This window comes from Falco rusticolus, chromosome 13 (assembly GCF_015220075.1).
Source record: "Falco rusticolus isolate bFalRus1 chromosome 13, bFalRus1.pri, whole genome shotgun sequence".
NCBI lineage: Eukaryota > Metazoa > Chordata > Aves > Falconiformes > Falconidae > Falco > Falco rusticolus.
The window spans coordinates 460,755-474,991 of NC_051199.1; the positions used below are offsets into that span (position 1 = coordinate 460,755).

General features: G+C 59.2%; 2 protein-coding genes across 3 annotated transcripts; both read left to right on the forward strand.

Moving 5' to 3' along the window:
- Positions 1 to 4: 4 nt before the first annotated feature.
- On the forward strand, positions 5 to 2,428 carry FBXL12 (F-box and leucine rich repeat protein 12). Its single transcript, XM_037407465.1, has 3 exons — positions 5 to 126; positions 236 to 308; positions 822 to 2,428. Exons 1-3 carry the CDS (start codon positions 26 to 28, stop codon positions 1,575 to 1,577), a joined length of 930 nt encoding a protein of 309 aa, XP_037263362.1. The 5' UTR covers positions 5 to 25; the 3' UTR covers positions 1,578 to 2,428.
- A 1,663-nt stretch (positions 2,429 to 4,091) lies between these two features.
- LOC119156976 (hepatic lectin-like) lies at positions 4,092 to 7,303 on the forward strand. Of its 2 annotated transcripts, none has more exons than XM_037407456.1 (6): positions 4,092 to 4,229; positions 5,096 to 5,203; positions 5,507 to 5,581; positions 6,040 to 6,118; positions 6,493 to 6,588; positions 6,828 to 7,303. In XM_037407456.1, exons 1-6 carry the CDS (start codon positions 4,187 to 4,189, stop codon positions 6,886 to 6,888), a joined length of 462 nt encoding a protein of 153 aa, XP_037263353.1. In that variant the 5' UTR covers positions 4,092 to 4,186; the 3' UTR covers positions 6,889 to 7,303. The 2 variants fall into 2 exon arrangements, with proteins under 2 accessions (XP_037263353.1, XP_037263352.1); XM_037407455.1 differs by having other exon boundaries at positions 4,096 to 4,229; positions 5,967 to 6,118; positions 6,476 to 6,588.
- Positions 7,304 to 14,237: the final 6,934 nt, after the last annotated feature.

A 14,237-nucleotide genomic window follows, 5' to 3' on the forward strand; every position in this document is an offset into this window, starting at 1 on the left:
GCCTCGTGGGGAAGACGCGGCCAAGATGGCGGAGGCGGCGGGTGTGGAGGTGTCGGTGCTGCCCGACTTGGTGCTGCTGCAGGTCCTGGCGCTGCTGCCGCTGCGGGACCGGCTACGAGCGGCCAGGTAGGGCCCCCCCGCCCCGCACTGACCCCCCCGCCCCCCCGGGCCGGGCCCTGACCGACATCCCCCGCCCCCCCGGGCCGGGCCGGGCCCTGACCGACCCCCCCCGCAGGGTCTGTCGCCGATGGCAGCAGCTGGTGCAGGACCCGATGGTCTGGAGATACGTGGATCTGAGCCCACACCGGGTACGGGCCGCCTGGCTGCAAGGGGGGGGAGGGGTGCGATTGGCGGGGGGGAAGGGGTGTGATTTGGGGGAGAGTGGTGGGGGGGTGGTTCGGGGGGGAAGGGGTGCGATTTGGGGGAGAGTGGGGGGGGGTGGTTCGGGGGGGAAGGGGTGCGATTTGGGGGAGAGTGGGGGGGGGTGGTTCGGGGGGGAAGGGGTGCGATTTGGGGGAGAGTGGTGGGGGGGTGGTTCGGGGGGGAAGGGGTGCGATTTGGGGGAGAGTGGGGGGGGTGGGTGGTTCGGGGGGGAAGGGGTGCGATTTGGGGGGAGAGTGTGGTTTGGGGGGGGAGTCACCCCGCTGCGGGTGGGGGGTGAGGGGGTTACCCTACTGCGGGCAGGGGGCTGAGATCGGGGGGCGGGGTGGGCGCCCCGCTGCGGGCGGGGGCTGGGAGCAGGGGGAATCACCTCGCTGCAGGCAGAGGTGGTCCCCCCCTGCCCACCCCCTGGGACCAGGCCCTTTTCTCTCTCCCCCCAGCTGTGCTCCCACAGCCTGTGGCACCTTGTGCGGCGCCACCTCGGTGACAGCCTGCGGACGCTGCGGATGCGGGGCACCCTCTGCTCCGTCAGCAAGCGGCGGCTGCTCTCCCCGGCGCTGCTGGCTGCCCTGAGCAAGCGCTGCCCCCGGCTCCACCGGCTGTCCCTGGCTGAGACGGATCTCCGCCACGTCCCCTATGAGAGCATCCCCCTTTCCCTCACCGTGCTGGAGCTGAGCCGCTGCGAGATCCCCACCGCCTGGTTCCTCGCCTCTGCGGCGCCCCAGCTGCGGCACCTCATTGTCCACAACACCCCGGGTTTTTTCGATCACCACCTGCTCAACGTCTCCTCCCAGAACCGCCTGAAGACGCTCAGCCTTTGCGGCACCTACCGCCTCACCGATACAGGGATTCAGAAGGCGGCTCCGCACCTGGAGGAGCTGGAGCGCCTGGTGCTCCGTCACTGCAGCTTCGGCGACGCTGCCATCTCCTTCATCGTCCGCCACGCGAAACGTCTCCGCTTCTTGGAGATGAGCGACACTGACTCCCTGACGGACGTGGGGCTGGCTTGTTTAGCCACGCTGCAGCACCTGCAGGCGCTGTGCCTCCACCTCTGCGATAAGATTTCTCCCAGTGCCGTTACTGCTTTGTGCCAAGCACTGCCCCAGCTGAGGAACCTCAAATTAACCTTTGAAAAGGAAGAAATCGATAAAATTCGGGCAATTTTGCCCCACTGTAGTGTTTCACACGCTCCTTGACGCACAGTCTGAAGCAGCAGAGCGTTTGCTGTTCCTTATTACATGTGAAGTTCTCCCTTTGGTGTAAAAACCTGTTTCTCTGGAAGCTGCTATATGTATTTTTGGGGCAAAATTTCTGTCCTTCTGCCCTTCGTATGAAATGGCTTCTCAGAAAGTTGGTTTGGGTAGGATTCCCCCCATTTTCTGTGCCTCAGGGGCCGGGGAGCACCTAGCTTTTGGGAACCCCACTGATGAAGTGACCAAAAACCGGCTGAGGTTACAAGTTTAACCTCTTTGCCTTCTCCTCTTCCCCCACCACTAAACGTTGGGAAGCTGCTTAATAAGCACGGAATTCCAGAATGCTGCTGGAAAAAAACAAAATCTGGCAGCCCAAACCCCAGACTCCCAGTTCATGTCTGACTGCGATTGCTTAACCGCCCTGCACCAAGGCGCCGCACTCTGCCGGGGAAGAAATAATTGGGCGACACGTTCCAGAGCTGTTCTTTTCTTGGAAAAGTGGAGGTGATCTGCCCGGCCGGCGAGCGTTTTCAAGTCCAGGATGTCACCTCGCTTCTACTGTCGTTCAAATTGAGTTCTTCAGGCTGCTCCTCAGAAAGGTTTTGGTTGTGGGGTGTCCTGAACGCCCGGCCTGGAGAGCCACATGTCTCTTGAGCTGGTGTTATCTCTGGATTTTACTGGGAGCAGCCACCTTTCCTCGTCACCTTTTATTGTCTGTGTTCTCCTTTTCCTCCCCACAATGTTGTAACCCCAGGTGACCAACACCACGGGCTGTGACGTAGCTGTTCTCAGGTTCTTGAGCCAAAGATGTTTTCATATCGTTGTATTTATTAAATAAAGATGCTTTTGATACACATTTTCTCGTGCTGTGAGGTTTTAACTGAGCTAATGCTTTTTTTAAAAAAAAAAAATCAAGAGGTGGCTGGTGACACCGAGCGGTGTCTTTGGACGCTAACAGCGTCCTTCTCGGAAGCGCAGCGGATGGATTAATGTCTCAGCTGAGCTTTTTCCGGGCTCTGCCTCGATACAGCTGGTTTTCACCCCCCACCCCCCCTGCCCTCCCTTCAGCTGCAGCTTATGCAACAAGCCGTTGGCTTTCAGACAGACCTGGATGGCAGTGACCCCCCCTGTGATGAAATCCTCATCGCTGCGCGTCTCGTTAATGGCTGGTCTTTGCGCCCTGGCCTCCTTTCTGTTCCTACACACAATCTCAGCGTAGCTTTGGGGCAAATAAACAATGGTAAAAAACGCCCCAGCTCTGCTTTGGAAAACATCCCAAGGCTGCTGGCTTAATAAGTACGGCCACGTGTTTCTCCCAAGCCTAGAGATTTACGTGGGAGTAATTAGCGTTATTAAAACTTCAAGCGCTATCTGTCCCAGCACTCTAGGCTTGGAGAGCGAAGGTAAAGCAGCAGAAAGGAAAATTAAAACCAGTAAAAATCTGTCTTATCAGTCAAGGCTGCGGGAAGAACCTAAATGTTCTCTCGATGTTTGCAGTGGGACGCTTGCGAGCCCGGCGCCGCAAACGACCCAATTTAATATCTGAGGGTCCCAACGTACCACTTTTCCGTCGGATCCGCAGAGCGCCTAATTGCTAACCGTGTGGAATAGCACACAACGGCAATTACAACTTCAGATGGCACGAAGCGAGCTTTTTCAGGTTTGGAAGCAGGAGGGGAGCTGTCAACATCGCGTGGCCATGGGCAAATTGCAGGAAGAAAGGGCTGGAAGGTTCTTCTTGAACCATCAGATGTGTTTCTGCCCTGGTGGAGCAGCGGCTCACCCTCCTCCCGCGTCTCCTGAAGCGCTTGGAGGGCTGGTTTAAACCCTTATTGCTTCTAATTTCCAAATTCAGGTGGTTTCCTACTGTTTATTTCATCTTTTTCTGACCTTTTACCTTGAACGATTCATCCCCAGCCCCACCTTACAGCTGTCTGTACATGCGTGGAGACGCCAGCTTTTAAAAATAGGGAAGAAAATTGGGCGCCAGCTAAATCCAAACGGCTCCTGGTGCCCTGTCGGGGCTGAGAGGAGCAAAAATCCACGGCCACCAAGGTGAAAAGAAAACCCAGCGAGGCCGTACGCTTTCTGGGCGATGGATCACTGTGGGGAGCGACCCTTAATTGAGAAGCTGCTCCTGCACCTCCATCCCACGTGGATGCACATCCACACCGGCATTGCGTTGGACCCGGATCCGTTTATATTTTTTGGGAGCTAGCGCATCTGTTGGGGCGCCGCTTGCGCCTTCAGCTTTGGTTTCCAAACCCCAAATCATTTTTCCACCACAAAAATGTGGAGGAAACACCTTCAGAAACTTGAGAATTATTTTTTGTTGGTGTTTTTTTTTTCTTTAATCCAAAGGGATGGGGAAAAGTGCAAACAAAAAAGGCACCTGGCTTAGCTGGAGGAAAAAAACAAACAGGGACAAACAAATTATTGGAAGTGGACACGATCCAAGCGGCTATTTTGAGAGGCCAAACCAATAGGACAGCTTGGTTCAATTATAACCTTTGGACTGACCATCCCTAGGGACAGTGGAAGTCCTCGATTACCAGAGATCCCGGCGCAAAAGCTGCTGTTTGCTTGGGGCTGAGCTGCATCCCCTTCCCGGGATGGACGAGGAACATCTTCACAACGATCTGCGTGTTTTTAAAGGTAACTCCAGCCACGCCGGCTTCAACCCGCCGCCTCCTCCGGTAGGAGGAACCGGGATAACGAGGCTGCGTCCTCCAGCGCGGTCTGGCTCCACCAAGACGTGGTTTCCGAGGGAGAGGAAGGTCCGTGCTCTCCTTCCTTCTCCTCTTAGGTCGGCTCTAACGCAGTTGCTTGGGGGGGGTGGGGAAGCCCACCCCGAGGAGCTCATTGCTGCGGCTCGGAGGTCTTGGGTGGTGGGCGCTGATGGAGATGAAGGTCTGGTCATGGTGGTGGTGCCCCACCAGCAACACCTGAGAGGCTCCAACCTTGCAAGTGTCCTGGACCGGGGAGAAATGAGGCTTTTCCCGGAGCTTTCCCAAGTCAAGCTTCCCAAAGCCAGCAGCCCAGCACCCTGGCAAAGCTCCCAAGGGTCATCCTTGCCACCCGGGGGGGATTCCCATGGGTGTCCCCCCACCCCAGGAAGGGCACCTGAGGACAGCAAAGAGCCCCCCAGATCACTTGGAGAACAATTTCCCCTTGGAAAAGGGTCGCCAGACAGCTTGGGAGGCTTCCAAAAATGTGTCACAGCCCCTAACACGTGGTGGGAGCTTGAAATTATTTTTATTTTATATGTCACCTGCCCTGCCCTTGAGCCGCGTGTCGCCGCCTGCGTTGGGGTGCCCTCAGCTCCCCAGGTGGATCTGAGCAGGAATTATCACTACAACCTCGGCTCCTGTAGCAAAGAGATAACGATTCTGGGTTATTTATTAACCCTTTGATAAACGGAACCAGAAGAGCTATGAAAAAATCCTGGTGATCCGTAGGGAAATTATGTGTCACATCTTTTTTTGGGGGGTTTTTGTTTGTTTGTTTGTTTTCTTTTCAAGACAGAAACTTCTTCCAGCAGAAGCTGAGATCCTTTTTCACCGTCTACTTGCTGCTGGCCCTCTCCTTCTTGCTGATCATCATCCTGTTCGCTGTGTCGCTCTCCAGAGGTACTGGGACATCATTGAACTAATTAATTAGGCAGGTAGGAGGCTGATGAAGGCCAAGCGCCGTAGAGGACTCTACAGGTCCTAATTCCAGAGGAGCTCCCAGACTGTCCCACGGCGTGACCGCTGACGTCCGTGCCACCCTCTGGGGCTAATCTGAGCCAGGATTTTAAATTCCCAGGGATTTCTTTGCCCCATAGGCTGCTGGAAAAGTAAATCCCGTCTTGATCCTTGGTGGGGTGAGGCACTCGCAGGCAGTCGGCGTGCACGACCGATAATCTGGCATCTTTCCCTCTCTCTCCATAGTTTCAGCCATTTCTTCCAAACTGGATGAGGTGCACCCGGAACAGAAACAGAATTTCTCCAGCAGGGATTCGCTCCGTAAGTCCTGGCTGCTTTTCCTCCCCTCTGGTCTCCCTAAATAATTCCCGAAGCGTTCCCTAAATCATTTACTTCGCTTTGCCAAGGTGGTGCGGCACATCCGTCCCCCACTGGATTTGCCACTGAGCCAGAAGCAACACATTTCTATTTTAGAAAGAACCAAATTTTCCTGGGAATAAGGAAAAACAAAACCCCGACCACCTTTTTTTTGGGGGGTGCTAATTGCCACCTTCCCGGCAATCCAATATGCCGAGCTGCAGGACCGTGCCGCTGCGTCTGGACCAGTTTGGCACTGGAGCTCTGCTGGGAAAACTTTCTTGGTGGGATAAGCCCAGCTCAGCTCCGTGCCATCCCCCTGAATTCCCTCCCATCCTTCTTTCCCCAGTGTTTCCCTGCGGACCTGGATCCAGGGAATGGGAATACTTTGACGGAAAATGTTACTACTTCTCCCTAAGCAGAACAAGCTGGCACAAGGCGAAGGCTGCGTGCGAGGAGATGCACTCGCGGCTGGCTGTCATTGACAGCTACACCAAGCAGGTAAAAAAATCCCAGCTCCAGGCAGGAAAGTTCCAGAATTCCCAAAATCCTCCTGTGCCTCCTTGGCTCCCTGTTGCCATCCTGAGCATCCCGGGAGCCGGGAGCTGGTCCTGTTATCCTTTGGATCAGCCAGCAGAGAGCAGGCAGAACCTGCTCTGCCTGCATCCCTGCCTTCCCTTGGATGCGGGCGGGATGCTGAGCACCGGCACCAATCCTGCACCTCCACCTGGTCGAGAAATAGCCAAGGGCAGAGCTGAACCTCCCTTCCCGGAGCCAACACGGAGCTCAGATGGCTCCAGCCGGCTCCAGGAGCCTTTTCCCGGTGCTTTTCCCTCCTGATTCCTCTCCCCGCTGCAGAATTTTATCATGTTCAGGACAAGGAATGAGCGTTTCTGGATCGGGCTGACGGATGAGAATTCGGAAGGGGAATGGGAATGGATCGACGGGACCGACTATAAAACCACGTTCACGTGAGTGCTGGCCTGCCCTGGGGTTTGCCACCCATCACCCCAAAACCTCCATGCCCCTCCCCCACCCTGCCCCGGCACGGCCATGGCCACAAGGTCTAACACACCAGCAGAAGCAAAATTTGGCATCTAAACCCACCCAAAAATCCAACGGGTTTCACTTTTCCCTGCCCTTCTCCCAACCCCAGGGCTCTGCCACCTGCTCCCGCCGCCCTCTCTCAGCTCCATCCTTTTCTTCCCAGATTTTGGAAAGAGGGAGAACCCAACAACAGCGGGAACAACGAGGATTGTGCCCACCTCTGATGTCGGGGCAAGTGGAACGATGTCTACTGCACCTACGAGTGCTACTACGTCTGCGAGAAGCCTCTGCCCCCCTGAGCTGAGCCCCGCGCCGAGGCAGCGGCCGATGCTCCCGCACCGCCGAGGCTCCTTTTCCTTAATTTATACTATCCAGGCGCTTGCTCCCGGCTTTTCCTCGCCTCCACGCTGTCCTGAGGAAGAGCAGAGATGGATTCGGATGGTCCTACGCCATATTTTATATATATATATACACACACACGTGTATCTTTAAAAAAAAAAATTAATGAAAATAATATCAAATAAGCAAAAAAAACCCCCAAAATCAGGAATCCAAAAAAACCCCCCAAAACCAAAATTGGGAATCCTGGTTCTCCATGGGGAGCTCAGCCTAATAAAGGACAATTAGTGCCCTGGTTAATGAAGTTTCTCTGTTTCTAGGAGGGCGTGTAGACGGGTAGGGGGAACTGGGGCAGCAGGACGCGTTTTGAGCAGCTCAGCAGCGGTGCTGGAGCGGGATGGGGAGAAATGGGGCAGAAGATGGGATTTTCCTGCCCGATGGCTCATACCAGGAGCGGGATGGGGACAGGTTGGGGACAAATGGGACCAAATATGGGATCTTCCTGCCTGATGGCACATGCTGGGGGCAGAGATGGGACAAATGGGGCAGAATATGGGATTTTCCCATCAAACTGGTTTCCAGTCAAACCATTAAACACCAATTCAGAGGTGGGAATGAGGTTTGGGCTTCCTAGCGGGGGAAAAACCCCATCGTTTTCCTAACTTTTTCCTTTTTCCTTGGTGTAGTTTGGATTCCCCCCAAAATACCTTGCATGCACTGCAAAGTGTGCGTGTGTGCTGCAGGGAGGGGTGTGCACACGCATGTGCGTGCATGACAATGTGCGTGTGCACTGCAAGGGGCTGGCGTGCACACACGTGTGCGTGCGCTGTGTGGGGGGGGTGTGCTGCAGGGAGGGGTGTGCACACGCGTGTGCGTGCACGACAAGGGGTGTGTGCACTGCGAGGGGCTGGCGTGCACACACGTGTGCGTGCGCTGTGTGTGGGGTGTGTGCTGCAGGGAGGGGTGTGCACACGCATGTGCGTGCACGACAATGTGCGTGTGCACTGCAAGGGGCTGGCGTGCACACACGTGTGCGTGCGCTGTGTGGGGGGGGTGTGCTGCAGGAGGGGGTGTGCACACGCGTGTGCGTGCACGACAAGGGGTGTGTGCACTGCGAGGGGCTGGTGTGCACACGCGTGTGCGTGCGCTGTGTGGGGGGGGGTGTGCTGCAGGGAGGGGTGTGCACACGCGTGTGCGTGCATGACAATGTGCGTGTGCACTGCAAGGGGCTGGCGTGCACACACGTGTGCGTGCGCTGTGTGGGGGGGGGTGTGCTGCAGGGGAGGGGTGTGCACACGCGTGTGCGTGCACGACAAGGGGTGTGTGCACTGCGAGGGGCTGGCGTGCACACACGTGTGCGTGCGCTGTGTGTGGGGGTGTGCTGCAGGGAGGGGTGTGCACACGCGTGTGCGTGCACGACAAGGGGTGTGTGCACTGCGAGGGGCTGGTGTGCACACGCGTGTGCGTGCGCTGTGTGGGGTGTGTGTGCTGCAGGGAGGGGTGTGCACACGCATGTGCGTGCACGACAATGTGCGTGTGCACTGCAAGGGGCTGGCGTGCACACACGTGTGCGTGCGCTGTGTGTGGGGGGTGTGCTGCAGGGAGGGGTGTGCACACGCGTGTGCGTGCACGACAAGGGGTGTGTGCACTGCAAGGGGCTGGCGTGCACACACGTGTGCGTGCGCTGTGTGGGGTGTGTGTGCTGCAGGGAGGGGTGTGCACACGCGTGTGCGTGCACGACAAGGGGTGTGTGCACTGCGAGGGGCTGGTGTGCACACGCGTGTGCACGCACTACGAGGGGTGTGCGCTGTGGGGAGCGGGTGGGAGCCGCTCTCAGTCACCCGGTACTGGGGGGTGTCCGGTCGTGCTCCCCAACCCAAGTACAGCTCGGTCCCTGGGGGGGGGGGCAGCACCCAGCGCACCCGCCCCCCGGGACACCCCCCCCGGTCCCCTGTTCCCGGGGCCACCCCGGCAGCCCCCGGCCCGGTCCCCCCAGCTCCCCCCGGTCCCCCCCTGGTCCCCTCCGGTCCCCCCAGTCCCCCCTGCCCCCCCCCCCCCCCAGCTCCCCGGCCGATGCCCTCGGCGGCCCCGACGGCGGGCGGCCGCACCTCTGCCTGCCCTGTCGGCGACACGTCTGTCGTGACGGACCCCGGCAGCCCCGCGGTGAGCGGCGACGCGGCGGATTAACACCACGGGCGGCGCGGACACCCCCCCCACCCCCCCCCCCCCCCCCCCCAACCCCAACCCCCACGACCATCCGGACCCCGCGGAGCCTCCCCCGTCCCTGCGACAGCGCCTGTCGTGAGACGCGCTGCCTCTGTCACGACACCCGCTACGGGGGGGGGGCGCCGTCGGTATCGCCTCTTGGGCTTACCGGGGGGCATCACCCCCAAGGGGGGTGGGGGTGGTGTGTCCGCCTGGGGTGTGGGTGGGGGTCCCGCCTGGGGGGGGGGGGGGGGTCCCCCCTGTGGGGTCCGGCTAGGGGGTGGGGGTGGGTCCCTCCTGGGGGGTCCGGCTGGGGGGTGGGGGGTTGTCCCGCCTGGATGGGGCCCCCTGCGCGCGGGCCGGCTCGGGCGCGCTCCCGGGGGGGCGGGGGGCGGCGGCGCGGGCGGGCGCGGGCACGGGCGGGGGCTGCGCGCTCTGCCCCGCACACGGGCGCTCCCCGCTCCGCTCCTCTCCCATCCCCTCCCTACCGGGACCGGCACCGGGAGCCTTATCCCGGTAAGTGCCCGAGCGCGGACGGGGCGGGCGGGGATGCGGTTCCCGGTGCCCGACGGGTGGGATGCTCCGGGGGTGGGGGGGAGGGGGCCACACGGGGAGGGGGGGGCGCCCCGTCCGGGAGCGGCGGCACCGGCAGCGCAGGGACCCGTCGGGCCGCCAGGACGGGACGGGGAATGGAGGGGGAGGGGGTGGATGGGGAGGATCGCGCTCGCTCCCCCCCGGTGCAGCCCCCCCGGTGGGCTCCGAGGATGTGGGGGGCAAGGTCGGTGTTAACCCCATCGGTCCCGGGGGGAGCGGGGGGGACAGACGCCGCAGCCGCCGTGATTTCGTTACCGTTCGTTCACCGGAGCTCCGGGACGCGGAAAACGAGCGGGAGGCACCGGTTAGCCCCGACCCCCCGGGGGGGCGACGGATCCCGGTCCTTAACGCCCCCCCCTCCGCCCGCAGCCCCCGCGATGAAGACGGAGGAGGCTCCATCCTGCCTGCAGCAGGCAACGCCGGTCCTGGGCTTCGGTGAGTACCGGGGAGCCCGGCAGCGGGTGCCACGCACCGGAGAGCGGGGACCCCCCCCAACCCCCCATCAGACAGCATCCGTGCCCACCCCCCCATCCTCAGACGCCCTCACCGCTGCGGGGGTCTCGGTGTGGCCGTAACTTGCTGCGGGACCCCCCAACCCTACGATCCCACCCGCCGGCAGCGGCATTCCCGGCTCCTCCGCCGGCTTTATTCCTTCAGCGAGGAGAATCCTTCCCCCTGGGATTGTTGGGGTGACCGGGAGGGGGGGGGGGGTGTCGGTGGGGCCATCTCCCCCGGCTCCACTTGGATTTCGGCTTTGCCATCCGGCAGCCTCAGAACCGCTGCGGCTCTGTGGGTTGGGGTTATCCTTACCGGCGCCCAGCACCGGCACAGAACCCCGGGAAAAGGATGGGAACACCGCCAGCCTCCATCCCTACCTCCTGGATAAAACCCCTTTGGAGTTTATCCCGTTTTTTCGGTGACTTTAGGGAGCAGCCCGCGGCAGGGCCAGGCTGTGCTCGCGTGGCCCTCGACCCTCCCAGCCAGGGGCGATGGTTTTGCCGATCCCAAATTTAAATTATAGCCAAGACATCCCCCCACGACATCCCGGGAGGGGGTTCCCATGCCCCCATGGATGCGGGCATTACATTTGGGATAACGCTGGGGTGAAGCGCCCGAGCTGCCTCCCCTCCATCCTGATGCTGGGTGCTGAAGCTGGGCTCACTCCTGTCCCCCTCGTTGTCCCTTTTCCCAGCCAGCACATGGTGGGGTCCCCCTCGTTGTCCCTTTTCCCTTTTCCCAGGAGAACAAGGTGGGGTCCCCCTCGTTGTCCCTTTTCCTAGCCAGAACATGGTGGGTCGGGATTGCTCTTCCTTCACGTATTTGTGGATCCAAACTGTTGCGTTTTTATGAGCCTGATGCTTTCAGGGCAGCGTAAAGCAGAATTTCCTTTACTTTCAGTTTTGCTTTTTTCTCCCCGGGCTGGCTGTGGGGGGGATTCGGGCAAGCCGACAGTTTTCCTGGGATTTTTCACCCCCCTGGAGCTCGGGATCGCTGGCTCATCTCCCGTTGTGTTACAGCATTGTGGCCTTGTGGCGAGCAAGACTGAGGTGTGAGGGGGCACCACAGGCAGGATCCCACTGCCTCCCACCTCCCCGAAGCCCTGGCACCCCGAATCCCTGGCATCCCAAATCCCTGGCACCCTGAACCCCTGGCACCCCAAATCCCTGGCATCCCGAATCCCTGGATTCCCAAATCCCTGGCATCCTGAATCCCTGGCACCCCAAATCCCTGGCATCCCATATCCCTAGCATCCTGAATCCCTAGCATCCCAAATCCCTGGAACCCTGAATCCCTGGCATCCCATATCCCTAGCATCCCGAATCCCTTGCATCCCAAATCCCTGGTACCCTGAATCCCTAGCATCCCAAATCCCTGGCACCCCAAATCCCTGGCATCCCATATCCCTGGCATCCCATATCCCTAGCATCCCAAATCCCTGGTACCCTGAATCCCTTGCATCCCATATCCCTGGCATCCCATATCCCTAGCATCCCAAATCCCTGGCATCTCAAATCCCTGGTACCCTGAATCCCTGGCATCCCATATCCCTAGCATCCCAAATCCCTGACATCCTGAATCCCTGGCATCCCGTATCTTTAGCATCCCGAGTCCCTGGCACTCTGAATCCCTGACATCCCAAATCCTTGGCATCCCGCTGCTGTGCTCACCAATCCAGAGGGACAAACACCCCCGGGGCTGAAGTTTTGTGTCTCCCCTATTTAACCTGATCCCACGTTGCCAGAGCTCCCTGGCGAATTAACTATCTGCTTTCAAACTGATTTCTTATTAGATTATTCCCAGTTTTTTTCCCCCCTAAATGAAAGAGAGAGGGATTTTAATCCCAGATGCCTCCAACCCCCCTCAGGCTTGGCTGATCCCGTGGTGACGCTCAGCCTGGGGTGGGGTGGGGGGGGTGGAAAGTCAAGAGGGTGGAAATATTTGATGGCAGAGGTTAATAGCAGAGGGAAAAGTGAGAAGTGGAGGCTCGGCATGGGATAAATATCCATAGGGAAGCTCCGTGCGTGCCACAGCCCCCAGGATGTTGCCTCGGCCACCCACGCCACTCCTGGCATTGCAGAGCTGCTCTTGTGCTGCTGCTCCGGCATCACCCAGCAGCGTGGCAAACGTTCAGTTTTCCTCTTCTTGAGCCAAAAGCCTCATTTCTGCTCCCCAGCTGCTGGATCCCGACCTGCCGGGGGGGTCTCAGGGTCCCAGTCCCCTCCAGCTGATGCTGTCACCCCAGTTCCAGGTGCCAGCACTTCATTAAGGAGCCTGAGATCTGCAAAGGACTTGGCTTGCTGCAACGGCCGGCATCGCCCGGGCACGTGCCCGCAGGCTCTGCCGGCTGGGATGCCGGCTGGGATGCTGGAGACACAGGACCCAAACCCAAACCTCATTTTTTTGCCTGCGTGAAAAAGCCCCAATTCGCCCAAATTTACTCCCTGTAAACAGCCCCTCCTGCGTGGGTGGAAGGACGGCAGCGCCCTTCAAGGCAGAGAGCCTCTGCTGTGGTTTCAAATGATTTGGGGGCTTCGGGAAAGCATCCGTGGCTAAAATCGGATGGAAAAAACCTTCAGGAAGCTTCCTGCTGGCGGATGCTCTCTGCTCGCCTTTTGCCTCCACCGTGGTGGTCCTGCTCCACTCATCCGTGCTCCCGCCACCGATGTGAGCTTCCCCGAGTCCAGGGAGCTGGCAAGCTGGGGGGCTGGTGCAGGGACCTGGCTGGGACCTTCAGCCGTGGGGGAGGGTGCTCAGGTGTAAGGGCTGCTTCCCAGAGCTGGGGGAGGGGGGAGATCTGCAGGGCTGGGCTGGTCTCTGCGTGTTCCCGGAGAAGTAAATCCCCTTTTCCTGGAGATGCGGCTGGGTGAGGGCTCCTCTGTGTCTCCCAGCCTTGTGGCTCTCCCCCAGAACACATCTCCTGCCATTTCCCACCGCTCCTTGTTGGCTTTGCCTCCTCACCCTGGGCCGGTGGCCAAATCAGAGCCGGGCTTAGCCACCCCCTTCAACCCCACGTTCCTCCAAGGTGCAGTAGAAGACCTTGGTTGCCCCCAGCAGGTTTTCTAACCAGGTTTAAGCTTCATCCGTGGGACGGCATCACCCTCCCCAGCCTTGGAGGGGGCTCGGGCAGGTGTTATCCCAGGATCCAGAAGTTTACAGGAGGATAAAAGCAGGGACAGGGATAAATGCTCCGAAACCCCACGGAGCTTGGCAGGATGGAGGTTGCGGACATTGGGAGACGGTGCCACTGCCTGGCTCAGCCTGCAACCCAGATCTGAGGCACCAGATAGTGTGTTTATTACTCTCCCTCCTCTACCTTGAAGTTATCGTGACAAAGCCTTTGAAGAGCAGCCATAGATTTACTTGTTGATAACACCGAGGAGAAAAAGAAAAATCTCCCCAACTGCTCTGGGAGCCTTTTTTAAGCAGCTTTTAGCACCAAATGTGGGGTGAAACTGGACACAATTCAGATGCAGCTCTGTGCTCCGACCTGGAGTTTTCCAACACGCTCAGCACCCGCCCTCTCCCAGTGGGACACGGATGGATTCGCTCTCCCGTTCCCACGTGTGTTTTCCCCGTCCTTTGCCATGTAGATGGTGCCAGAGCGGAGGGGTTGGGGTTCACCTGGCATTTATCACCCAGAACCTGGAGAAACCCCAAAACTGCTGCTTTCAGAGCCCGCTTTGACGTTGATTTTCCACCAAAAAACCTCCACACTGAGCCTCCCCACTCTCCTACACTAACACCACGTGGCTTTGGAATGAAAAACAAAAAAAAAAGCAAAACCCAACGGTGGGCGATGGCAAGGAGTTCCGTGAGGCTGAGCATCACCCCCTCCCAAAAGCAGATGCGGATTTTGCAGGACACGATCCCTCCCAGCACAGGAAAACCTTTTCTCACACCGTTTTTTTTTTTCTCCCCTGCTGCCCAGGTTCGG